The sequence below is a fragment of the Neodiprion pinetum genome, chromosome 5 (genome assembly GCF_021155775.2).
Source record: "Neodiprion pinetum isolate iyNeoPine1 chromosome 5, iyNeoPine1.2, whole genome shotgun sequence".
Classification (NCBI taxonomy): Eukaryota; Metazoa; Arthropoda; class Insecta; order Hymenoptera; family Diprionidae; genus Neodiprion; species Neodiprion pinetum.
Window position 1 is genome coordinate 992,154 of NC_060236.1, and position 25,302 is coordinate 1,017,455.

The 25,302-nt window shown below is 38.4% G+C and overlaps 4 protein-coding genes and 2 long non-coding RNA genes across 13 annotated transcripts in view; 2 read left to right on the forward strand and 4 right to left on the reverse strand.

Annotated features, from left to right (window-relative positions):
- Positions 1-50: 50 nt before the first annotated feature.
- LOC124220557 (AH receptor-interacting protein) lies at positions 51-2,202 on the reverse strand. 3 transcript variants are annotated; one of them, XM_046629647.2, is made up of 7 exons: positions 1,850-2,202; positions 1,601-1,686; positions 1,331-1,510; positions 1,069-1,237; positions 794-980; positions 577-719; positions 51-506 (listed from the first exon to the last, which is right to left on the reverse strand). In XM_046629647.2, the coding sequence occupies exons 2-7, from the start codon at positions 1,676-1,678 to the stop codon at positions 301-303; spliced, it is 963 nt and encodes a 320-aa protein (XP_046485603.1). In that variant the 5' UTR covers positions 1,679-1,686; positions 1,850-2,202; the 3' UTR covers positions 51-300. The 3 variants fall into 3 exon arrangements, with proteins under 3 accessions (XP_046485603.1, XP_046485602.1, XP_046485601.1); XM_046629646.2 differs by having other exon boundaries at positions 1,784-2,202; XM_046629645.2 differs by having other exon boundaries at positions 1,767-2,202.
- LOC124220558 (probable serine hydrolase) lies at positions 2,049-7,793 on the forward strand. 3 transcript variants are annotated; one of them, XM_046629651.2, is made up of 6 exons: positions 2,049-2,324; positions 2,438-2,653; positions 2,910-2,954; positions 3,319-3,554; positions 4,966-5,313; positions 5,393-7,793. In XM_046629651.2, the coding sequence occupies exons 2-6, from the start codon at positions 2,608-2,610 to the stop codon at positions 5,642-5,644; spliced, it is 927 nt and encodes a 308-aa protein (XP_046485607.1). In that variant the 5' UTR covers positions 2,049-2,324; positions 2,438-2,607; the 3' UTR covers positions 5,645-7,793. The 3 variants fall into 3 exon arrangements, with proteins under 3 accessions (XP_046485607.1, XP_046485605.1, XP_046485609.1); XM_046629649.2 differs by lacking the exon at positions 3,319-3,554 and adding an exon at positions 4,011-4,249; XM_046629653.2 differs by lacking the exons at positions 2,049-2,324; positions 2,438-2,653; positions 2,910-2,954 and adding an exon at positions 4,011-4,249 and having other exon boundaries at positions 3,416-3,554.
- Positions 7,794-9,595: 1,802 nt separating this feature from the next.
- On the reverse strand, positions 9,596-10,503 carry LOC124218662 (uncharacterized). Its single transcript, XR_011177342.1, has 3 exons — positions 10,217-10,503; positions 9,938-10,070; positions 9,596-9,863 (listed from the first exon to the last, which is right to left on the reverse strand). It is a non-coding gene; the product is annotated as an uncharacterized lncRNA (long non-coding RNA).
- Positions 10,504-11,311: 808 nt separating this feature from the next.
- Positions 11,312-18,711, reverse strand: LOC124218848 (zinc finger protein 62 homolog). Of its 2 annotated transcripts, none has more exons than XM_046625720.2 (4): positions 18,416-18,711; positions 16,992-17,135; positions 16,785-16,886; positions 11,312-16,566 (listed from the first exon to the last, which is right to left on the reverse strand). In XM_046625720.2, exons 1-4 carry the CDS (start codon positions 18,557-18,559, stop codon positions 12,817-12,819), a joined length of 4,140 nt encoding a protein of 1,379 aa, XP_046481676.1. In that variant the 5' UTR covers positions 18,560-18,711; the 3' UTR covers positions 11,312-12,816. The 2 variants fall into 2 exon arrangements, with proteins under 2 accessions (XP_046481676.1, XP_046481677.1); XM_046625721.2 differs by having other exon boundaries at positions 16,785-16,819; positions 18,416-18,554.
- LOC124218852 (uncharacterized) overlaps positions 18,705-25,302 on the forward strand; it is an 89,689-nt gene continuing 83,091 nt past the window's right edge. Inside the window, exons 1-2 of the long non-coding RNA XR_006883204.2 lie at positions 18,705-18,983; positions 22,940-23,109. This is a non-coding gene — a long non-coding RNA (uncharacterized lncRNA). The remainder of the gene's footprint in view (positions 18,984-22,939; positions 23,110-25,302) is intronic.
- LOC124218849 (ras-related protein Rab-37) overlaps positions 19,998-25,302 on the reverse strand; it is a 54,188-nt gene continuing 48,883 nt past the window's right edge. For all 3 annotated transcript variants that reach the window (XM_046625722.2, XM_046625723.2, XM_069136816.1), the window contains exons 5-8: positions 23,922-24,030; positions 22,981-23,091; positions 22,199-22,340; positions 19,998-21,601 (exon numbers count right to left, since the gene is read on the reverse strand). In XM_046625722.2, the coding sequence (XP_046481678.1) occupies positions 21,484-21,601; positions 22,199-22,340; positions 22,981-23,091; positions 23,922-24,030 (480 nt within the window). In that variant the 3' untranslated portion in view covers positions 19,998-21,483. The remainder of the gene's footprint in view (positions 21,602-22,198; positions 22,341-22,980; positions 23,092-23,921; positions 24,031-25,302) is intronic.

A 25,302-nucleotide genomic window follows, 5' to 3' on the forward strand; every position in this document is an offset into this window, starting at 1 on the left:
CTGATTACCCGAGTAAGTTTTGTTTAGTAATACTAAATATTTCATATTCATTGTTTCAAGTTTTTTTTATTAATTATACACATAGATAATTGCATCCTAGAATATTCAACATAAAATTACAGATATCATCTATCCAGGTACAAACGTAGTAAAAAGATGGTCATATGGGGTGTAAAGCGTGTCCAAGTTTAAACGGGCTTCTTCTCTGAGGATTTTTTTGCTCAGATTAAAGAATAGAGGAAGCATGAGCTGGGATCAGATTCAGGTTCTTTACTGTTAAAATATCTTCCACCAACTCATTCAGCTCGCGAATATTTGTGCAAGCTTGTTTTTTTCCAACTTATCTTTCTCTTTAATAGCCGTTTGGAAATTGCTTAATTCTTTGTCAACAACTGTTCGTAGGGCTGGATTCAACTCAGCTGCACGTTCAAGGTCTTCCTTAGCTTCTTTTTCATTCCACACTCCGATATGCGCCTTTCCGCGACGATAAAGTGCCTTCACATTGTCTAGAGAGAAATGAAAAGGGAAAATCAATCGCGGTTTCCCATTGGATATGTGATAGGTAATATAACAAACCTGGCTCAGATTTGAGTACGGTAGTACAGTGTTCAATCACAGCGTAATACTCTTTATTTAACAATTTGCATTGTGCAAAATTAAGGAGAAGTGGCACTTTCATTTTCTGCAATTCGAGCCATTCTTCGTCGTTTGGTTTTTCCCTTGAAGAAATCAGCACAAATATCGAAGCAGGTATGTAATATCGCATACACCAAATAAGTTAAAATATACTTACTTCAACATCAACTGTTCCAGCATACCGATCGCTGTTGCATAAGTATCCGATGCAGCCTTGTAATTTTCCTCCTTGAATTGGGTGTTACCCTTTTCTCTAAGAGTCGGTATACTGTTTAGTTTTTCATCTTCCGTCATCTGCCAAGTTTCCTTTTCATAATCAGATGGCGATACAACATCTAATAATTCTGTAAAACTCGACTATAATATGCATTCCTTTTGAACATTTGTTCGCATTATTTTGCAAAATAATTTTATCCAATGAAATTCGTGTACCAATCGTAAACTCCAAATCCTGCGGGTTCTTGATAAGATCGTTCAAATCGTCGTATCCAATACCCTCGTTTTGTAACATCACACCGCAGCAGTGATGACTTCGTTTTTCCGAAAGTGGTTTTCCCACCTCTCTCAATGTTTTCGATACAAATGGATATGGCGTGACAAGCTGCAGAAGTGTTTTATAGTAAACAGGATTTGGCATTGCTGAATGATTTGAAATTGGAATCAAGTTATTGGATGAATTTATGCAATTACTTACGCTCTTGTCGACTCTGAATCTGGCAATTTCCTTCAGAGCCATTTTTTGTACAATCACTTCCCAAACTTCAAGTTTGAATTTTTTGCCAAGCACAAGTTCCATAGGCTCGCCCATCACCCTGCTGTCGTCGACAACAGTTTTTTCTTCATTACACCTGGTTGTTTTAAAGTGAAAACGAACCTGTGAAGAAGTACGGACCATCAACTGTTTGTGACACGTTTAAGGACGGATTTTGACTTCTTATTATGAATTTTGTTCAGCAGTACTAACCTTGGTGCCTGGTGAAAAATTCACAAATTTTGTTCCGGTGTGCAAAATGGATTTCTGAATAAATTCCTTGTTTTCCATTGTTACCGCTGGTTAAATGTAAATGCAAATATAATGTTACGTGGTAAAAAAAATTGGATTTTTTTACACGAAGATTTACAATTTGTACATTTTTTTTCACCAGACCTCTTAAAGGATTAGTGGTAAATCAGGTGATTTCTGATACACTTTTATAAATTGTCACAACATAACCTCCAAACAAGCCCGTATCTGACAAGTGTAGAACTGTCGTCTGCTGCTGTCAAATAAGGTTGGAAGAACTGTCTTCGGTCAACGCAGCCGCGTTCATAAACGTGGATATTATAAAATTTGAGGCCTTCTTATGTGCTGAAATCCCTTCTCAGTTACTTTCGGTAACTTTCCAATAAAATAGAGGCTGTTTCTTTGTCAGGATGTCATATAACATGTGTGGGGAGTTGTTTTGAAACTGGCAGCACGATGACGGTTTTCGGAACACGTGACGACATTAATTCCGAGAATTTGATAAGATAACATCTGCTTATCAGCAGTCAGTATCTTAAATATCGCTGTTCTGTCAGGATCGTGAATTTAATCTCGAGACCGTGCTGGCACGGTTTTTAATAATTGATATACACAAGGATAGAAGGAGAAAACAATAATCTCGTACTTACCGTGGCGTAAGTAAAGCTGTCTGTCTGTTCGCTAGGTAAGTCCCTTTCATCGATAAAATCCTAAATAAATTATAAGCAAATTTTTTTAATACAGACACTGACATTTGACTTACTGGAATCTAATTATTCCAATTCGTTGCATGACTAGCGGAATTTTCTGATTAAGCAGTACATGTTCGCGAAAGAAAAATTAGCAATACATCAACGTGTCTTATTCTTCAACCTCGAACATTCGGACGTCATTCAACCACAGAATTAAATTTCCTGAGCTGTGAATTGCCCACGCATTAGTGACTCGATCGAGGTTAGGAAGTCACCATGAGTGCTGAAAATTCGAAAATAAATGGACACAGGGTAGAAGAAGGTAAAATATGTTAAAAGTGCAGTAATATTGAGATTTTTTATTCATAATTAGATTCTACCCGTTTACCGTATCTACACACCCATCGCATTTGCGACTCCTATTTGCGCTCTGAAATTGCATCACTTTTTAATTGGTATTTATTTTCATTGTTAAATAACCAGATATTTTGCACCTGTATTTCCTATTGGCAATAACTACCATTAATGGATATTGCAATAATGAAAATATTCCAATTAGCCGAAATTTTCCTTTTCAGATCCAAAGGATATTCAGATCCCGGTGCCTTGGGGTTACGTTAGTGGTAAGAAAATATGATCATATACATTGTTTTAAACACGTCGTAAAATATCTTATGTAAAAACGGCAGCTTGTTGGATCTTTCCTTTCTTTTCATTCAAAATATATTCATTATCTTGGTAGTCATTGGCACAGAACAGACGCCACCTTGTTAATAGCTATTCTCTAAGCTTTCCGGTGGTAAAAATAGCTTTTATACATCGACCAGTCATGAATAAAGATGAGATAGCCCAGCCAACTTTGTTTTCTGACTAGTTGTTATTTTCCTATAATGGAACTTTGTTCGTGAATCATCATAAAACGAGTCTGGCATCATTTGCAGTGCCAGGAAAATATTGAAATTATCAAACGGCTAATGATACGTTTAGGAAAACTTTGGGGCCCTAAGGATGTGCAGCCGATAGTTGCAATACACGGCTGGCAGGATAATGCCGGTTCTTTTGACACCCTAGTCCCGTTGTTGTTACCGCAAGCAGCGATTCTCTGCATAGATCTTCCGGGGCATGGACATTCTTCTCATCATCACAATGGACAGTTCTACTATGTATTTTGGGAAGGGGTTGTCACCCTTCGTAGAATCGTTAAGCATTACAAGTGGGACAAGGTTAGCCAGCTTCGGAAATCAACAAAAAATCACACCTTCCAATTTTTTTATATTTCAATTCTTTTATTCAAAAGTCAACTAGTGACATTTGAAGAGTTACAGAAAAGTTCGCCATGCCCCATACGAGAGCACAGCTTATCTGCAAAGGATACCGATGATATGCAGTTTCAAGTAATAGCCGGTGGTTCGCTATCGGCCTAGATTTGGATCTTTCGTATTGCAGTCAATCATTTACTGATTAACCCTATTATCTATTCGTTACCTGCACGCACAATATCTCTGTTGTGATTTGCCAAAATTTGGTGGCCATATTCTAATCAAATTTGTTTCACTGTGCTTAAAATTAATTTTTCCAAAATAAGTAGGTGAATAATGTACGTATTGCTGAAGAGTCTTGTTGCCTGATTTGACATCTCTCCTCTTCTTTCGATGATTTAATCTGTGAATTACCTGCAGGTAAATGGTGGGGCCCTAAAGAGATCCAGCCAATATTGGCGTTGCATGGGCGTCAAGACAATGCAGGAAGTTTTGATACGTTGATGCCTCTTCTCATGCCCAATGATGTTTCTGTGCTCTGTTTGGATATGCCTGGGCATGGTTTGTCTTCCCATTATCCAAAGGGCTACTCATATTACGTTTATTGGGATGGTGTCACATTGCTTCGTAGAATCATTAAATATTTCAAGTGGACCAAGGTTAGCTGCTCATATTTTATTTTTATTTTCTTTTTATTAGTCCTCGGCATGATTTTTAATACTTACTTGAACCGTATTGTGTGAAATAATTTTGAATTCATAAAAATGGCCATCAAGTTAATTTAGAACTCTGAGGGTTTCTAGAAATCCTGAATGTTCTGAAAATATTTTGACATTTTATTTGCATCCCGAAATGTACTATAATTTTTCTCAGTAACATTTACCCGTCAAATTACTTCCTCGAACTCATTTGCTTGAAATTAGTACCCAAAACCCGCCATTTTTTTGCGTTTTTATTCGATAAACGCAATTATTTACAATTCATTCATCTACTGCGGAATCAAACTTAGTTTTTGAAAAGGTATTGCAATCTTGTACCTCAATTCAGTAGTTACTCTAAGCCAGTTCTCCGCACACTTCATCATTTTCTATGGGAGTCATATTTTTAATACAGCCCATCTAGTATCCTCCTTTGTAAATATTTTTCAGACACCCTACGAAAGGCTATTACTTGAAACTGGTGACAATTCGGTTGTTTCAGTGTACTCAAAAATACAAGTATCAAATTCTAACAATTTAATTCTGTTTCAGTTTGTAACTTGAACCAATACTAAAACCAATCTGATCTACTTAATCTCCAAAAATCTTTCCACGTCGTTTTCGTTCATATATTTTTTATTAGTACTCTGACATCGATGATAATTTTCCACACATAGATAAAACTATTGGGACATTCTCTCGGTGGTGCTATATCATTCCTTTACGCCGCAACATATCCAGATGAGGTGGAATTCGTCATAAGTCTAGACATAGCCAGCCCTTGTGTAAGAAATATAACAAAGATTGCGTCGATGACCGGCAGTAACATCGATAGATATCTTAAGTACGAAAATCTGACGCTGGACAGTATGCCTTGTTACGAACGCGAAGAAATGATTGACATAGTCTTCGATGCATACGAAAACTCGGTCACGAGAGAAAGTGCTGAAATATTGATGAAGAGAGGTATGCAACCAGCAATGGAAAGGGGAAAGTACTACTTCTCGCGTGATGCCAGGCTCAAGGCAAGTATTTTCTTTTCCTGAAATTTATTTCAGCTCCTTGTCTTGTCTTTAATCTATAATCAATACTTTTCATTCATAGGTTGCACTACTGGGTATGATATCCATGGACCTGGCATTAGCCTACGCCGCAAATATTAAGTGCGCGTATCTAAACATTCGTGCAATTCCTGGAATGACGTTCGAAGAGCCGGAAAATTATACCAAAATTCTAGATGTCATAAAGCTGGGCGCTAAGAAATTTGAGTATCACGAAGTTGAGGGAACTCATCATGTGCACCTTAACAATCCTGAAAGAATTTCCGGCATTATTTCGAACTTTATAAAAGGATAATGATAGCTCATCGTAGGTATCACCGCGGTTTTTCGTACGTGGAACGAAAGTAGACAAGTTTTGAAATTATTTTTAAACTTTTTTTTTCTCACGTCGTTTTTAACCACTTGCTGTGGATCACCTAGAAAAAAATACGTTCCTTAAATTAATTATTTATTGCATTATTTTATTTGTATGAACTGAAACGAGGAAAACGATTTTGTTGTCATTGCCGCTACTTTACAAAACAAGACAAGAGCTTACTTCATTTGTCGTTGATAATTGATAAAACAAGTCTTACCAGACTTACCGTTCCAAAGTATACTATATGTAAACTAGTAAATCATTTTATCCTTTGATCATGGTATTCAACTGCTTCGAGATATTACGTTTACGAATAGCTGAAAGTATTAGAATAAAATAAAATACGGATGACTACTTATTATATGACAAAATTTCTAATAGAAGCCAATGTTCTAGAGCTTATACGGACTTTTTAGATACAAGCAAATCAGACTGCTTCTTTGGGTTTAGAATTGAGCTTTAAACAACTTATTTGGAGGTCGTTTTAAGTTTTGATCTTATAATTCACAATATCAGTCTTTAATTATTTGTTATACCATTTATAATAATCCTCGCGCTATTGAAAAAATATTTCACAATTGCAACATGACAGTGAGTACGTAATTCAATTAGATTCGTGATTTCTTTCAAACCAGCTTGAATCAATGAGTTTAAATTATTTATTATATTGTGCTACATCAATATATATAATAATAAACGAACAATTTAGTACAATATATTAACAAAATAGAGTTATAGATACTGATTTATGACCGGAATTTGTATCCTAAACTTGCAGTACGGATTATCTTAGAACGTAGACTATTGTAATTATTACGGATACGTATAGTTACTAGGTGTTTACGATGTGAAAAATGAGTATAACATCTAATAAATTTTTAGTGAAGGATAAAAAATTTAGAGGTCTACGGTTTCACGAACTGTGTCATGTGTGTTTGCACCCGTTCGCTTCATTACAGTTTACGATTATTAAGTTCTATGCATGAAGTTCTGCGGAATATCATAGTTATAAAAAGCACTCGATAATTTTAGAGAGTCAAAACTTTTTTCTAAATTTGAAATGTTTTAATTCCACAAAAGCATCGTCATCAATGGATCGCAATCTACGAACAATTAGACCATAACATATCATCGAAATTGTATAAATAGAAAGAGATGTGAAGTTTTGTACCGACGATTTGAATTAGATAGTTTTTTAAGCAACAATGTGAAAAATGATCTATCGGAGGGAACACTTGAAGATACAAACTCGAAACTCGGACGGTTTACGTTTACTCAGTGACAATACGAATATGATAAGGATACTTGCAATAAACCGTAGAATGTGCCAATGCATACGCTACTTTGGTGTAGTTGGAAGAAAGAAAAAAAAGAACATACCGGTTTACGTTCATGAAACCACAAAAAAGATAGGGAATGAATGCCACGAAGTTGCGATAGTGCATTATTATCAGTCTCAAAGGAACCTAGAATATTATTATTGCATTTTTACTATTACTTTTTTTCTACTTCTCTCTGCTAATTTCATAATTGCGCAATTGCCTTTCGAAGTTAACCCTCCATTTTTATTTGCATTCAATGTATTGAACTAAATATTAATTTCACCGTATATGAACAGCGTTTCGAACGGCGAATATATACATGTATATACATATGTATATGTATGTATGTATATGTGTGTGTGTGTGTGTGTGTGTGTGTGTGTATATTCGTACACGTGTGATGTGTCGGTTATACATCGAATTCTCAAATGTATGATAACTTATGGAATTATTTTTACAATAGATTTTGAGCAACCTGTTGATTCAAGTGTTTTTCGGCTACCAGAACGTCTTCTGGTTGGCTAATGAGATATGTTATTGCATGTGTAAAATATTTACCCAGCTGAGGCGCGGTGCTTGTTCCCCGTTATGGAATATATAATTTAGAAACAGAATTGAAAAATTTATTACTTCGAAGATAGATATCATTCGTTTAAACTTGATCGCGTGTACATCTTACAATAATTTATTACATATTCATTACGACTCTACGATCTTGATTTGAATTAGAAATCTGTCTGTTAATACGGTTCGAATTGTAAACGGTAGAAACACATCGTGTAATAAACATATCTTCTGATTATAATCAGAATAGCCGACCTTAGAAAGTTTTAAAAATTTTATACGAAACATGTTACGTATATGTATATTAACACAATTTGCGCAGAATATTATAACTGAATCGAAATACGCGAACGGTATTCTTCAAAATTAAGAACGAAAATGTCAAGTTTTTCCACGGTCTCGGTGATATTCATCGTCGTTTTTTCTTTTTACATGGTATTCCTCAATCGTATACTGATATAAATTCCTATCAATCGAGAGCGTCGACGGAACGACATGTAAACGTGGGTAATTATTGCCGCGATAGCGTGGCCTAACCGTGGAAACCGTATACGTATATCATTTGGACAGGTGGAAGAGCTTTAGTTAGCTGCCGAAGTCAGTATGAGACGGTGTCTTAGCAACACTTGAAGCAGTTCGCTCCTCCTTGAGGTGATAGCCAGGCCTCTGATCTTGGGAGGTCAGCCTGGAAACGAATCAACATATACAAGGTAAATTGAATTAATTAATGGTTGTATAAATAAATGGAGTCTCACTGATTGTAACAAGCAATTTCAACAAACCTAAGATCATACACTGCGGTGTGACGCAATGTAAGCGAACTTTCGTAAGCGAAGACGCGAATTGATTAATTTCGAACGAAAGGGAATTGATTATTGAACGAAATTTGTTGTTGTTTTTTTTTTTTTGTTGTTGTTGATTATTTTTTACTACCCTTGATGCTTTTTTCAAACTGATAACTCGTGAACTACTAGTCAACACGTGGTAATTTTACAGAGTTCGAATCGTTGCGCGCATATTGCATGATTGCATTAATACGGAACACGTAATATACAGGGTTTAAATATTCCAGTATTAAAAGTTCTTTCTTTCTTCTGAACGATAGTTAATAAATTCGGATTTTGCAAAACTATCACGTTAATTTTATCAGCGGTGCCGCATTACGCATGTTCAGTAATATGACGCGATATAAGTTAGAAAGTTTGTACAAACTAATTATTTCAAATTTTATAATGAATCGTGAACGATACACTATTGATTATAGATTGTTACTGATTTCGTACCCTTTTTTTGTATCGTCGAATACTTTTACCTTACACAAACAATTTACCAAACCGTGCTTGCCGTTACAAGTCAGCCGTGACGCCTTGAACTCTGCAACCGGCGATACGTTACAGGCATCATATTGCATGACGGAGGCGCAGAATTTCGATTACCAATCATACTTCAGGCCGACGTGCGATTAAATTTGAAAACTAAATCATCTACCTATTATACTTCTAGATGTCCGTACGACGGAGTAATATATTCTGTTACGTGAATCTAATTCATCGATCCTAACGATCACAAACTTAGATTTGAAAGTTTGTTCGTTCGGCTCGAGTTATTAGGCTGACGTATATTCACTGCAGCTGGTGTAATACACTTATACCAAGTATTTCCGGCCGCCGGATATGAACGTGGATCAGAAATTTCCGACGATTTTATTGTAAGAAGAGAAAAAATTAAAAACACTCGGATTCAGCTGGAAGTGCAGAGTGAAAGTTTAATCTGTTGCGAACAATTCAGTACGTCGCAGTAAGTACATCTCAAAAGAAGATCACTAATTACTTCGACAGATTAAATGACAACGAATGCAATTAAATTTTTTTCTTTTATCCAAGATAATTAAATTATAAGATAATAACAATTTTGTCCGAAAGATCGGGTATTCTGATTTAATCTATAGAGACGTCAAAATACATATAATTATAGACAGGAGGATGGTTTTACAGTTTGGCTGTATTTTCGCACAGATATTAAAATTCGGTGGGTTGTTTCACGGTTGCGTACGGTTGTGCAATTTCGTTTTTTTTTTTTCTTTTTCCACAAGGCATGTGCATTACACGGTCGCTTAGGCTTGTCTACGACTGAGTTTGCGCTACGTTTCCAAGTAGGCCACGATAAGCCCCGACGAGGACACGTAGTTCCTGATCTGTCGGAGTAAACGAGGCAATCGTTCTGAGTCGTGCCTTGGCTTCTTCTAGATCCTGTAAATTCAAACACGTGCTCTTAAAATTCAACATTAACCGTTCATTGCTTATAAAAACATAGTAAATACCGTAGACTTAGTTGCTGTACCCACTTTTATGAACTGTTGATTTCGAACTCTCGATTCGGCAGAATCAATACGGCCAAATATCGTAGCAGAATTATTAATTTCCAAATTACACGTGTCTCCGTTATCACCGAGCGTCCTCTTGAAACGTCTATCTGTGCTGAACGATTGGCAAACATTATCCGAAACATTACGAGATTTATAACGACGTCTTCTCTTCGTATGACATAAGAAAAAGTATAGAAGCGGCGAAAATTGCAGTGCAAAAAATATCATCCATATTATGTATTGTAATAAATATTTTACCTCTCTTTGATCTTTATCTCCAATTCCCGTTCCGCTCTCAAATAATTGTCAAGGATATCACGGATCGACGAGTCTTGGGAATACATCTCAATATATTATCGGGAGCGTGTAAGTTTACCAATTATAATACCACAATCTTATTGGTTTTCAATGATAATAAATACTTCGTTGTGATAATCCAATTGTACAGAGTTAGGCATTTGTTTGGAAGTATGGTTACGATGGAAACAAATAATCGATAACCATTAAGCCAACAGGTGGGCTGCAAAATGGCCTTTAAGATTACTCTGCCTTTTCCAAAATCTCGAACAGGATACTCGTTAATGGAATAAACTGAATCTACTAAATTTCGGTGCTTTAATTGATTGTAAGAATTTTTAATATCAATGCTTGAATTTAAATGAAGTTACACTTTTACCCTTCTTCCATTACAATGACATAGATGATCTGTATGTATACTTCCCTCGAAGTTCTAATGCAGCTTCCTGAAACGCTCGCTTTTCCTTAGGAAATTCGAAGGATCTCGCGTTAGAATTGAATTAGAAGAATTAGGGAATTGTGACGGTGGTGAGTTAAAGAAAGCACAATAGAGAGGTAATGAAAATTATATTAATTTCATTTATTTTTTTTTTTTTTGTTCTTTCATGTTTTTTTTTTTTTTTTTTTTTAACTAAGACATTACATATTTTTATTTATTATACACGCTCCATTCACGTAGGAATAAAAATGCGTCCTCGGTAACTACTATTATTGATGTAGCTGTCCCGAAAACACATTTTGTTATCTTAAGCTACCATATAACTCAGTTTTACCTATATATAGTCAAATGTCACCTCGTCTTCTTGATGGCGGGTAACTGAGAACATTATAGAATTTAAAAATTTTTTTTCCTCTTCAACGATACAACATTATGTAAACTGTTTCGGACTGTCGGCTTCACACAGTGATGCAAAATAATTCGCACGTATTCGCTAGCTGCTGCATAACATATGTATACGTATATGCATAACATGTAAACCCGACGTTACGTACATCGAACATCAGTTTTTACTTTTATTTTTATTTTTGTACAGTATTAGTATAGGTATAGTTCGGGTGATAAAAATGCATGTTGGGTTAAATTTTTTTTTTCGCTTTTGGAAACTATATCTCTTACGTATAACAATTATACTATAACGTTAACGTAAAGATCGTCAATCAATATTCGTTCCACTCTCCAGGCTTATATTATGTATGATAAATCATTAAAAAGGAAAACCTGAATTAACGATAAAAACAACCGAGAAAAAAAAACACAAGTACAAAATAAACGAAATAGTGTTTATAATAATTTCGTTTGATCAATTAAGTGAAATTTATTCAAGACTTATTACTCCCGAACCGAAAATAAATATTTATCGGTTATCGCATTTATAGGGTCTACATACATAGGTATACGATTGGCAATGCCTGACGGGATTCAGTTTTGCCGTTATTATGCTATGTATATACAATTTTTTGTTTGTTAACATTAGCCAAATATAATTATATGCCGCAAGCACATGAATAATTTCCGAAATCGCTATGAAATGATTAAGACCGATCAGTGACCATATGATATTATACGCTTCATTTTGATGTTATATCCAATGGTCAAGTCGTGGCGAATATTTTCGTACATCAAAGAATGCTTGCAACTTATATGTATATTAAGTGTGACACTTGTATCGTACCGCGGTAAATACATCGACAATTATGATTACTGACAATAACAACAAAAAATTGAATACTAGTCTCGTTCCAACGTTCTGTCATAAATATTTCTTTGTAAAATAATACAATACAGTGTGCGAAGTTGAAGTATCGTCGAGTAAGTATTTCGGTACTATTTTGTTTTTCGTCCACGCTTGCATCCATTCCCAATTACTTACGACTCTCCAGGATTTAATTTCGTTATAGCCGATCAAGTTAAATTACGGTGATAGAATATTTCCACTTTATTTGCCGGTAAAATTATAATCGATTATCGTATGCATGTAATAAAGTATACGCCGCAAAACGCCCCTTGTGAATTACATTTTTCTTGACGACACAGACGAGAATGAAAAACATATCACATCGGCAGTCAGTAGATTGCTATCGTTCGTACGAGTTAACATTGTGTTACAGCTGTACAAAAGTTTGATATAACAACAAACGAGGCTGAATAATAAGATGTATATTGTCCAAATAAGTAGCAATACAAATTTTCTGCGAAACTCGTTGCCTCGAATTAAGATATATATTATATACCGAAAATGAACGCTCATTTGTGCGGTATAACAACTGCCAATAGACAGGCAGTGATGACAATTTTCAAATGACGAAAATCTCTACGTTATATGAAACTGTAAAGAAACTTCACGACTCGACAGTAAATTGAGTTGCGATTTGCGTTGTCTGTAGAACAATGAAGGGGGAAAAAGCAGACGTCGGCGATGAGCACGGATTGACACAAGAGACTTTTTGGAGGCCGATATCGCGTTTTGGGAACAAGGCGAAGCAGACACAAACCCAGAGTGTTGTTTCAAAATTTATACTACTGCAAAATAAGGTAATGATACGTTACGTCAATGTTGAAATTATTCATGACGCACGGAATGAAGTTTCACGCTGTGAACTTTAAGACCTTTCTTCGTTTCAAATGTCTTGTTACACAAGCCACACTTGAACGGAACTGTTACGTCCGGTTCAAGAGGTTGTTCAGGGATTCCCTGTATTTCGGTGAACAGTTTGGACTTGTTATCCTGCATAAGGTCATACTCTTCGGGATGCTGTCGGTTAAGGTGAATGAATACAGCTGGCCGGGAACGGAATATTCGGGTACAAATGTTGCAGCTGAAGGTATCGGTAGAGTGTTTTTGCATGTGATTTTTCAACCCGACGCCCGAGTTGAATTTCAGATTGCAGATAGCGCAGGTATTCTTCAGTGAAGCGTGTTTGTGAACAGCGGACCTGTGGAGCTTTAGATTGAGGGCGGCCGGGAACGTCTTGCCGCATATATTGCACCGAAAATTTTTCGTAACGTCCGTCGCAGCGGTAGCCGCGAGGCTTTGTTTCTTTACGGAAAGCACTTCTGCCCGGCTTGTTATCTCCTTCGGATGAGCGATCTGCCTGTGCTTGTAAAAAAGGCTTTTGCCAAGGAAGGACTTGTGGCAAATGCTGCAGTTCACCATCTTCTTCATTCTCCAGGCGACGGGAAGACCGACGTTTGACTTTACGGACAGATGTTTTGGCGGATCGACCTCAGCCGAAGGGGCACTTTCTTCGGTCGACGCTATTCTTCGACGTTTTAGGCGAGGACTGTATGTTTCTTGCTCCCTAAACGGACAAGTCTTTTCCACATGAAAACGCAGTCCGACCTCGGAGATATAATACTTCAAGCACAGCTCGCACTTAAAGTCGGACTTCTCAAGAACAGAGCGTTTCTTGCGTTCGGCTGGGTTTACAAAGTGACGGAGTTTGTGCTTGCGGAGTTTCATCGAACTGCCGAATGTCTTGTGACAGACGTTGCAAGGAAATTGGGTAATCGATGGTTTCTTGGCCAGCGATTGAAACTTGACAGTAGCGGCAGTGCTGACTTTGTGAAGTTTTTTATGTCTCAGCAAGCTCTTTCTCGACGTGTAAAAATTGCCACAGACATCGCACGGATGAGTCCTCAGGTCCGTGGGCGAGAAGTACCTTTTTCTCTGTAATCCATTTTTCGTATCACTCAATATTGGGTTTTCCATATGCCATTCCAAGTGCCTCTCCAGGCTGGGTCTATCTGGCAAGATGTGAGTACACAGTTCGCACTGTAGGTCGCTAGTTGTGTAATCTTTCTCGCTCTTATTACGGGCACAGTGAACGTCCCAAAGGTGTTTTCTCAGTTCTGTTACGTCACTGAACTTGTTGTCGCAGACCTGACACTGCAATTGAGGAGCGGGCTTCGCCGGCGGTGAATTTGGAAACGATTTACGCGCTCTTGCTGGCCTCTGTGTCAATTCTATCGGATTATCAAAATTCTCGAGGGATCGCGACGACATCAAAGTACTATTGCGGTTGACGGCAGCTAAGTCTTCGGTCAGTCGACGTGATCTACGTGCGTGCCATCCCCGGTGAATTTTACAAGATAGATCTTCTTTGAACTGTCTACCGCATATGTCGCATTCGTACGGCGCTTTTGCTACATGGGCATGGACCGTCTCGTAGTGTAAATTCAAATTAGTCCTGCTAATAAATGTTTGAGGACAAACGGAGCATTTTATGGGCGGAGAAAGCCCTTTGTGTTCCATCCTCACATGATATTCGTAAGAATTTTTCTTGGTAAATACCTTGTTGCATTCTACGCATTTTCGTCGCCTTTTGCTATTTCTATGTACATTCGCTGTGTGCCTCCTCAGATTGGCTAAACTTGAGAACCTCTTTTGGCAAATCTTGCATGTTGTTTCTTCGTCGTCAGCTTCCGAGCCTCGCGAACCCTCCGTCAAGTTAAAGTCCTTCGTGTCTTCGGTTCCTTCGTACTCTATGTAGGAAGTGTGCGCGCTTTGTTCTGCGGGATCTTCTATTCCATGATCCTTCATGTGAACTTCCAGCGCCCCAGCGCTACTGAACATGCTACGGCAAATAACGCAAGAATATATCTTCACTTTTAAATGGAGATTTCGGTGCTCCCCAAGCTCCGTTCTAGTAGGAAATTCTTGACCGCATAGCGCGCAGCTGTACTTTTGCCGACTGATTCTGGATTCGTTTGCATGTACTTCAGCTTCGAAATCGTTCCAATCTTTTAATGGACTTTCAAAGCTGGTCGAAGATCTTCTGTTGTCTCCACTGCCTTGTGGATCGTCCATTCTTATATGATTTTCGTGATGAGTCAGGAAATCGGTAGCTGAATCAAAAGATTTTCGGCACTTTGCACATATAATGTCAGTTGTATTGTGCAACGTTGCAAGGTGGCTTGAAAACTTTTTGAACACAAGGAAAGTCATACCGCAGTGCACACAGGCGTAAGAAGTTCTAGCGTTGACCGGAAGGCGAGCACACAGTTCACGATGCTCCAATAAATTTCGCTTGTGTTTGTAAATCATACCGCAGTAATTGCAGGGGTTATTATATACAGGGTCTCCATTTTGATAGGGAGCAGGCAAGCCTAGACCTGCCCAAGACCAGCCGGTAGATGGGGACGAACCGTCTCTGTTGCTTATCTTTGCAGGCATTTTATTAGAAGAAGTCGGTGTAGCGTTTGCCTGTTGTTCGTCAGAATGTTGAGAGGTCAAGTGGTGTAACAATTCCTTTCTATTCTCCACAGACTTGGAGCACATATTGCAGGTGAAATGTTTTTCTAAACCAGACTTGGGCTCGACTATTGCAATTTTCATTGCACATTCAAACGAGGTGTAGCAATGATCTTTGTAGATCGAACGATCCGGAAATTGCGTGAGACAAGCTACGCAGGTGAATGGACGAAGGTCCGGCAGATGCTGCCTCAAGTGATTCAGTGTTGTGCGTCGGTCGGGGAAAACCTGTTTACAGGAGTAACAAGAGTAGGTTTTTAATTGACCAATTATATTCTGTTGTACTTGAGAGAGCGGTATATCTGAATTTTTATCCATGTTGTCTATCTCGTCCTCTACATCTTCGATCATCTCTTCGTCTACGTCCCTGCGGTAACTGTTTATCCCCACCGTGGCGCTGCTCTCTTCTGGAATACTATCAACTGTTTCATCTTGAGGATTATTCCTATTAAGTCTAATCTGATCTTGAAACGACGCAGATGGAGATTTTGTAAAGATTTGTTTCTGCTTTAGAACATTTTTCAACCCCATTTTGTTGTCCCTTTGTTCAGAATCAGAGACAGCAGAATGAAATCTTTCCATGTGTTTGGTGTATGAATATTTGGAGTGCAGGTTTATTTGGCAATAGACGCATTTCTTTGTGAACCTCTGTTTGTTTCTCAAATGGGTGTGTGGTCCTCTCTTTGCTCTCCTCTTTGTTCTGAAGGTTACAGAAGTGGATCTCTGTGTCGAATCAGCCTCCATCACTCTGTCTTTTTCTGTACAATTCATCGCTACGGGGTTAGGCAAAATGTCACCGCCTGTTACAGATTCGATTTCCAAGGTAGAGTCGTATTCGTCCTCGGCTAGTGGTTCTTCCTTCACCTCCACTGTACAATACGGTTTTGAATTTGTTTGGTACTTTTCAGATTCCTGAGGCAGGCCTGATGGAGAAGTTGACAGAGCAAAACTTCGGGTTCTTCGCCTCCATAAGGTTTCACTTTTCAATGATTTCTCCGCATCCTTCCCCAGTCGAATTGTTTGCTCATTCGTTATTTTTAGCGCCATTACGCCGTCATTCTTGTTAAACATAATAAAATAATTTATGAAAACTAACGACAAGAACGGTTGAGTAATCACTAATTTTAACTACTATATTCAAGAGAAATTGTCTGTTGGTGATTGAACGTGCTACATATCGTTTCATTACAAATACGTTCAGCAAATTTGTTTGATATGTGAGTTTCGTACGGTGTAAGACAGTTAAAGTTCATTTCATCGATCTTTAGGATACTCACTTGGATTTCTTGGTGTTCAGGTGTTCCGTGCAGTTCTGTTATGGAGACATTATGATCAGTATCAAATTCCAAATCAATTGGCTCCTGCTTTATGGTTACACCCTGTCCAAATAGCCAAAATAATACATTTATCATTGATCGAAGATGATTTTTATTCACCACGTTGGACCGTATTCGTAGCGTAATGTGCAGAGAAAAAGCTCTTACCGTCTGGACCCCTATCTGCTGCATTTGCCACTGATGCAATTTGTCTTGGGCCTTGAGACACGATTCTCTGTAACTGTGCCATTGATTCACGTTTTTGATGCACAACCGACATATCAGAGTTGACAATTTGTCGGACGATGAGACCTGTAACAAATTTCCCCCTTGACATGCACATATTTTTCAACTCCTTTCCAGCAATCAAATGTATAAATCAACGTAAGACTTTCGTTGACTGTGTTCATTTTTCTCTTTGAAATCCAGAGTTCGTCAAGCTGTTATGCATTCAAGGCGAGAAAGGTAGTACAGTTAAAGGGCGAAGTATATTACACCACGTTAAAAAAGAAAATCGCGCCTCATGATTATGTTTCCAACATTGATTGAATCTAGTAATACTCAAATGAAAATATATAACTATTTTTCAATTTTATATGCTTTTACATTATGGCTACTGGTAAAAACTAATTGGTTCATAGGTCAAGTCTAACTTGAACGAAATGGAGTCTTTGACGCGGCATTAGACTGACCAGTGACTGAGTGATTCAATCATTTTCCACAAAGTCCAGAATTTCTAGACTTTTCAGTGAGATAACCAGTATTTGCCAGTCATAATGGAGGAAAATTCAACAGCCCTGATTATGTTATTGACTGGCTCAGCTCTACAAGAACCTATACACTTGTCTTTTAGATCAAGTGAGACAGGGTTTAGAAGAATGAGAACCCTTAATTATTCTCCACACGTTTATCAACAAAGTACGTATAAAGCCTATACTAACAATTGAGCAATTTGAAAAGTTCAGACATGTTTGCACAACAGTTTGGGATGCAATTAGGAAGAAAGAGTTTCTAAGCGTTCTTAGATTGCGAAAGGACTTGGTTTGATCGAGTTGGTGCTTGAACACGACGTCACATCACCGCCATGTTCATTCTGTGTTACATTTCTCTTTCAAACATGTAGTAGCTAGCTATATTCACTGTACGGATGTCGCAGCGACAGAAGCCTGTCGAGTGTGACTCGCTTTGAAAAGCATCACGCATATCGTGGATAAGGAAATAAAGGTAAAATATTCTCTCAGCAGTCTCTTCTTTTTGCAACAGACTGAAGTTGGTACCCCTTGGCACTCTGGATCCCTGACTGGCGCAAGGATCACCCCCTGTGCTTGAAAAACCTGTGTAACCTACCGAAGCAGGGTGATAGGGAGATGCTTGCTCGGACTTCCAAGTATCCAGTGGCTGAAGGGGCGTCGGATTGTTTAACTGGATTGGACATAACCTCGAAATACGTCTGGGCTTGACTCCGGGTGAAGAAACGGCGTCGTTGATCAAGGGAGGAAAATCGGGCGGGATAAACGGATGGGAAATAATGCGAGCGCGAGAGGGACGCGAATGAATATGTGGCTAGTTGTAATCGGTGAGTGTAAACAAACCTCAATAGCTAGGCAGGCTTGTATCTTGAAAGATAGCGGCACCGACGAATCATCCCCCTCAAAAATCGACGACCTAGGTTCGTCAGCGGACAAACAGAGCCTGCAGACGTTTTCGACGTTCGGTGTTGAGGCCGCATCGTCCATCGTTTTCGATCGTTAATTCTCACCAGCGATCTTCGTATCCAATATGATTTTCAGATAAAAAGACACATTATAACGCGCTCTAGGTTACGACCCGACCGTTTTGTTTAGGAGTCGACATTCGAACAATCGAACGTTCCCGTTCCGGCCGTTCCTCCGTCCAGCCTTTGCCACTAGTCTCAATCAAGCCATTCGCGCCGCCGGCAGTCGGACCACGGAATCGGACAGCCTCTCTCTTTCTCCTTCCCCGTTATTCACTCGCCAACTCTTCACGTGTTGACATGCGCACCGAGGGTGAATCGGCAGGTCTCGATTTTCCACCTCCCAGAGACGCCGCAGGACGCACCGATGATCGCGACCCGTGATCATTCCCTTTTCTGCCAAAGCCTTCGGCGGGAACTTCATTTTACAAGAGTTCAACCTTTGGGTAAGGATCAGTACGTCTATTTTGATTATTCGCATTTCTATTTTTTCGAAAACAATATCCTCGCGTCGTCAACAAGGACGAACGCAGCCCGACCTTATCGGTATATTTTCAGTCTTATAATTTGTAGTTCCGCGCTGTTCGACAGTTTCAACCCTCATTTTATAGTCGCTAAATGACGTTGCATATCTTGGTGACGAGTTTTGAGAGCCTAGGACGCATAAAACGAAACATAAGACGATCTGGAGTTCTTTTGATATTTTCTCGACTTTTTGCCACTCGTGACCGTTCGTCTGTGCAAGAATTAAACCTGTTTACTTCTGCATTGTCAACATGTGTCCGAGTTAAAGTTCAAATTCTTGCCAAAGAATGTAAATCTTTTGTTACATTTTGATATTCGATGAATTGGCGTCTAATTCTTGACTAAAATAATTAGTTTGAGACGTAAAGATGCGGGCTCGTCGTATACGCCGTTTTGTAGGCAGCCGGGGATTGGTTTAACATGTCTCCTAATACCACTGATGTTAAACATATTTCGCACCTAATAATCAACGGTAAGAGAATGTCGGTAACAGACTGTACTTGGCCATTACAAAACTAGGCATTGATTATACGATTACTTTAATGTGGATATAAAAATACACCCGAGCTGAGAGTTGTCTCATTCTTCTAATGTGTTCATCCTCAACCAACGCAATATTAACTCGCTGAGCAGGCAAATGTGTGTCGCATTATCCTCGGCTTCCGTTATGGTAAATACGGATTGCCTACCATCGCTAGTTTCTATCGGCACACGTTTTAGCTACCAAAACTAACCGCGAGATGGCGCGTGCGATGTTTTTACCGGTGGCGGCGCCAGGTGGCGTCGAATATCTTCATACCGATCGTCGATTGTTATAACAAACACTTCGTTTGTTTGAAGCTGAGTTGAGCCGGATTCCACGATAAATTCCAGAACTTTAACAGCCTCAGGATCAAAAAGGGTAAAATACGTTTCATGTAACATCATTTATTTCATATACATCTTCGTTTCATGTCCAGACACCGTAAATTTTCCAATAATATTTAACTTAGTATCATACATAATACTATATATATTTATTCATTGATCCAATTTTGTCTTTACAAGAATACGCACAGAAATTTTCACATCACATAATTCATATTATATTTTTGTATATACCTATACATATATATTTACATGCTGCATTGTAGTAACATGTTTCATGTACACATTTCGAAATCTACAATATTCTACGTTCTGCATTTCCTTTCATTTATTATGCAAACGTACATACAGTAGCTATGCATCTACTTAATTCGGTAATATCGCGCCTAAGAAATAAATGTTCATACTTATGGCTATACAGTTACGTAAACCGCTTATAATATATATATGTATATATATATATATATATGCTTCACTCGCCCCAGTCGTCATAAATATGCATTGTACGTGTATATATTTACACATACGTATATGTATATTATAAAATTAACAAACTTGGCAAATTCGTGAATCGAATCCCTCCTGCGGGGAAACTCCTTTGTGACGACTAAGTGGATTTATAATGCTTGCGTAAGAATTATTCGTGTTAATGGTATAAATAACGCGGGAATCTCAATGTTCGATGCGGGGTGAGACGTTATTATCTGTGCTAAGGCTATTCGGTTCGTATTCCGTCGTTGTAAAAATTTATGAACGTAATTACGTATAATAATATTCGAAAAGATGGATTATTGAAGATAAAAAAAAAAAAATCATCGTATCTATACAATTCTCGATATAAATATTACAATCCAAACATATTCTCGTATCGCTGTTTAAATATTTATGCATATAATATGTCTATAATAATTGTACGTAGTATTCGTGAGTGGAAGTGGAGAGAAAATATTGGCTGAAATGCAGGAATCTGAACCTAAATACGTGACGGTATAATTATTTCTATACAATCGTCGATATTCTAAATAGTTCAGGATCGGAAAAATAATCTCCTTGGCTCGGACCGCTCTGCGATAATTACATATCTACAAATTAAAGTGTGTGCCCAATATTTATTCGTCAATCCATACACCTTAAAACTCGTCAAATCACCAAAGATGTGAAACAACAGACATCCTCTATGTAGAACAAGCATTTACCCAAAAGTATAATGTAATCAATAACTAAAATTATTCGTCGTTGGTTGAATTCTCGAATTCGTATTTCGACTTTATGTGTGTATATATATAAAATAATTAAAACGATACGAGGAATCGAACAGACTGCACAGTACAAATAATTACAGAGAAGATTTTGCAAACTGTGATATAATAGCTATCAGCATTGCAGGTTGATTTTGGCGATTAATTCGCCTACACGCGACGATATTGCGATTGGTTAAGGAGGGGGGGGGGGACTTTTCCAAAGAAAGCAGCTGCCGTTCGTTTTAAGTTTACATACTAAAATTGCGGTGAATCGATGAGGCTGCGGGTTTATAAGTTTGTACGTTTACCGCGCTCACGTGGTAAGACAATTACTACCGAGACACGTATTACGCTGAGATTGCTGCCTGACGTAGTCCTGAACGTTGAAACGAGTTTCGTCGGGGTTTCCGCTCTTCTTGGCTTTCAGCTCCCTGAAACATTCAGGAAATTTCACGGCGGTGTGACGGAACGAGAAAGCACAAATTAGCTTTTCCCACGAAAGTAAATATATCTGAGAGCAGTTCGTTTTCACCATATTTTGATAGTTAGCGACGTTGTCGTAACGATTCGTATTCATGGTGAGGAAGAACCGTTAATTCGTGATTATTGAATAGTTTGAAATTCGGTAAATCGTATAATAAAACAAAACGTACCGATATATCTTAAAATCTTCGTACAATGTTTCGTTAAGACGAAACGTCACTAATTTTAATCTCCTTTATTTTCCACGATTACATACCGACTGGGTCATGAACGTGCAGTTCTAGAAAACCGAATGATTCGGAACTTTATTTATTAAATATATTACGTATACTCGAATCAGCGCTTATATACCTACATTGGCTGAATTTTGGTAAGGAAAAAATAATTAAAATTTAGTCAGGGTAATGTCGGGGAATTTCTTCGACTATTTCCAGTGGCCATTTTTCCTGTTGCAATCTAAATCAAAAATCGCGTTGCACCGTTTCATCGATTTACGTAACAATATTTCCCCGCAGATTGTATCTATATTTATATTAATAATTCACCTTGCGACCGCGGTAAAAGCCAACTCAACGTTCAACCCCGTCTTCGCCGAGGTCTCCATAAAGGGTACTCGATATTCCCGGGATAACCTTTCGCCATCTTCACGCCTCACCGCTCGCTCAGCTCCGCAGTCCGATTTGTTACCTGCAGGAATTGAGTGGGGGTAAAAATAGAGAAAGATGAAAAAATCGAAGGGCCGCAATACCGAATTATTAAAGAGGCGGAAACTCGGTGTATAGAATTTTGAAATGTTGGAAGTCGAAGTATTGGAGAAGTGAAAGAATAGAAAGGAATGCCAAACTCTAGAATCGGCAGAACTCCTCTCGATAATATAGAATCGTATATTATAGATCATCGATTTTGCTGTTCTATGTTTTGACCTTTCCGCATTCCGTCTTTCTGTATTTCGACTTTCGATATTTTCAATTTTCTATAATTGGACTGTCGATATTCTCGTTCTTCTATCGATCGGCAATTCTAGTTTTTTACCTCTACTCCAGGAATTCAACTTCCAAGGATAAGATGAAAACAAGAAAAACATGAATACAAAAATTCAAAAACTAAAAAAAAAAGGCACGAATAGTGGCGAGAAAACGATGATCGATCCAATTTCTCGTCGTTAATTATTCCAGGGTTACTATAATCGAAGTCATCTGTATGTAAATGTACATCGTACCATAATACGCGTATTATCACGCGTCCGTTAGAAAAAGTAATAACTTTCGATCGAATTCCTGCTACAGGTCTTGGAGTCTTATTTTACCGGAAAAGAACTTCATCCTACCCAGCAGCATGATGACGACGTCATCGTGGGCGTATTCCCGGATCTCGCCTAGCCAAGCCCTGATGTTATCGAAGCTCGTTTTGTTGGTGACGTCGTAGAGAAGGAGCAATGCTGAAAGGAGAATTATCGGTGAGTTTTAGTCTCCGAATTTGCGAACGATTTGATTTTCTACACGACGTTCTGAGCTTATATATGTATATATTTTTACAACGATCGAAGTTTCGCCGTTTATTATCGTATGTAAGGCCAAATTATGCAGCTCCGCGATTATAACGGGTATCATACAACCCCAATATGTATATTCATTCCGCGGAGGATTAATTAAATTCACGAACGCTTAATTGCTACGACGCGGTGTCAACGATGCGGGGTTAATACCGAATTCTCTAACGATACGACATACATGCAACGTACCCTCGTTGAAAGTGATAATTAACGCCGTTATTATACATCGCGAAACGTCAATTAGCCAACGATTTTAACACATCCCCCCTCCACGACACGTCGTTGTAATTAGATTCCATGGGATAATTATCCGTACAGACGCGGTGTTTTACACACGCGCACCTGTGCTTATACTTGTCGCGACAAAAACAAGGGGGGTAAGAAAAGAGAGGGAGAGAAAGGAGGAGAAAGCTCTGAGGAACAACGCGAACGAGTTCAGCTGCAAATCCGAGAGCATCAGCGCCTAGCCAGCCGGTTCGTTAGTCGCTAATTTAAAGCATCTCATTGGAATAACATTTTCTCCGCGCCGAGCGATTGCAGGATTAAATACATAATGCTATGTGCAAAGTGCATCCCGAAGAGAATTGCACAATCCCCGATTGTAGAATAATTCCACGGCGGTGCGAGTTTCGCATTAAATTTACTAACGTTGTTGTCACGTGTTGTAGAAATTGATACTACAATATTATCGTACTGCAAATGCGTGATTATCATACCGTGCGCGTCTCTGTAATAGGCGTGTGTTACACTCCGAAATCTTTCCTGTCCAGCGGTGTCCCATATCTGAAGTTTCACTCGCATTCCGTCCACCGTGACAACTTTGTTCTACAAGAATAAAAAGAAAATCGATAATAACTCGTTTTTTAAATCATCGCTATATCGTAATTTGTCTATTATCTATTCAGCGTAAATTAGTAATAAATGATTTATTGTTACGATTTATATGCTCATTATATACACAGTTCACAGTCAATTGCATTGAATAAAAAAATTATTTTTGCATTTCAATTAATGCAACCCGAGTATCAGTTATGTATTCTTGTCTCGACTTCTCGCCACATACGTAGGTACAATAATATAACGATATAGGTATGTACCTACGTCATATATAACCGCGGGATGATCAATATATAGCAAAATGTAGAGCGAGCGAGCGAGCGATGCATTCTTTCGATATAATAAGGCACGTAACAGACTCCAAAACCTGCGTGTAGACTGTTAAAAATTTTACACTGTATTGGAAGAAACAGGGAATTCACCATACATTTACCGTTTATCCAATTTAAAAATAAAAAAAATTTAGTAAATTTAAATGACTCCTTCTTTCGTTTTTCCTACAAATTTAAGTAAAATTCAATATCATTTTCATCGCATAAATTTTAGAGAATTACGTTACTATCGCAATTAACGTCGCTGCGCCGAATTTAATTTGCAAGTGTAAACGTGTAGTAGATTCGCAATAATTTTTAACAGTGTAGGTAAGTTCAGGAGATTACGTTCGTAAGTTCGGTGTCTCGAGTCGCGTCATCCGCATGGCATTCGGATGTTGTTCGGCTCCGTAGTCGTCTTACCTACATACCTATAATGCACCAGTGTAATGTCACACCGTGCACACCGCGCTAGTCATCCTGGCGTGACTTAAGGTGTTTAAGCATACACCGAACCAGGCAAGTTACACGTGTGTGCCTGCAATTTGTACACGTCGTCGCGACACAGTTCACCTTTTTAGAGACGCCGGCGATCCATCGGAGCGTGCATGATACGCTGAAACTTCTTTCACGGTGCTTCGGGCATCGCAAGACCTAGCCAAGGTAGACGGACTGTGAACTCAACGCGACGTCGACCCTTCTGTGTTATAAAAAGCTCGCGGTTCGTGTAATCCTCCTTTTTAACGTCGCGAATCTACTCGCTCCTTCGGATTACGCGAGTATAAGGTTGTTTAAAAACTTTTAGATGATGTTTAGAGTGAAGCGCGTATGCGGAAAGGGGATCTTTACTCACTACGTAACCTGCTTGCTGTGTTTTCAACTTTGGTAGACTCGTTATAGAGCCGGTTAAGGATAGATCGAATGTTAGACACAGTGGTTGGGATTTTTC

What these genes read in the sequence shown, in the direction of transcription:
- LOC124220557 (XM_046629647.2), bottom strand. Translation starts at nt 1,678, where the DNA reads ATGGAAAACAAGGAATTTATTCAGAAATCCATTTTGCACACCGGAACA. An exon ending in ATTTTTCACCAGGCACCAAG is followed by an intron (nt 1,511 to 1,600) that starts GTTAGTACTGCT and finishes ACTTCTTCACAG; the next exon opens with GTTCGTTTTCACTTTAAAAC. An exon ending in GGATTTGGAGTTTACGATTG is followed by an intron (nt 981 to 1,068) that starts GTACACGAATTT and finishes CGAGTTTTACAG; the next exon opens with AATTATTAGATGTTGTATCG.
- LOC124218848 (XM_046625720.2), bottom strand. Translation starts at nt 18,559, where the DNA reads ATGGACGATGCGGCCTCAACACCGAACGTCGAAAACGTCTGCAGGCTC. An exon ending in AGCAGATAGGGGTCCAGACG is followed by an intron (nt 16,887 to 16,991) that starts GTAAGAGCTTTT and finishes CTATTTGGACAG; the next exon opens with GGTGTAACCATAAAGCAGGA. An exon ending in CTGAACACCAAGAAATCCAA is followed by an intron (nt 16,567 to 16,784) that starts GTGAGTATCCTA and finishes ATGTTTAACAAG; the next exon opens with AATGACGGCGTAATGGCGCT.
- LOC124220558 (XM_046629649.2), top strand. Translation starts at nt 2,608, where the DNA reads ATGAGTGCTGAAAATTCGAAAATAAATGGACACAGGGTAGAAGAAG. An exon ending in AATATTTCAAGTGGACCAAG is followed by an intron (nt 4,250 to 4,965) that starts GTTAGCTGCTCA and finishes TTCCACACATAG; the next exon opens with ATAAAACTATTGGGACATTC. An exon ending in CGCGTGATGCCAGGCTCAAG is followed by an intron (nt 5,314 to 5,392) that starts GCAAGTATTTTC and finishes TTTCATTCATAG; the next exon opens with GTTGCACTACTGGGTATGAT.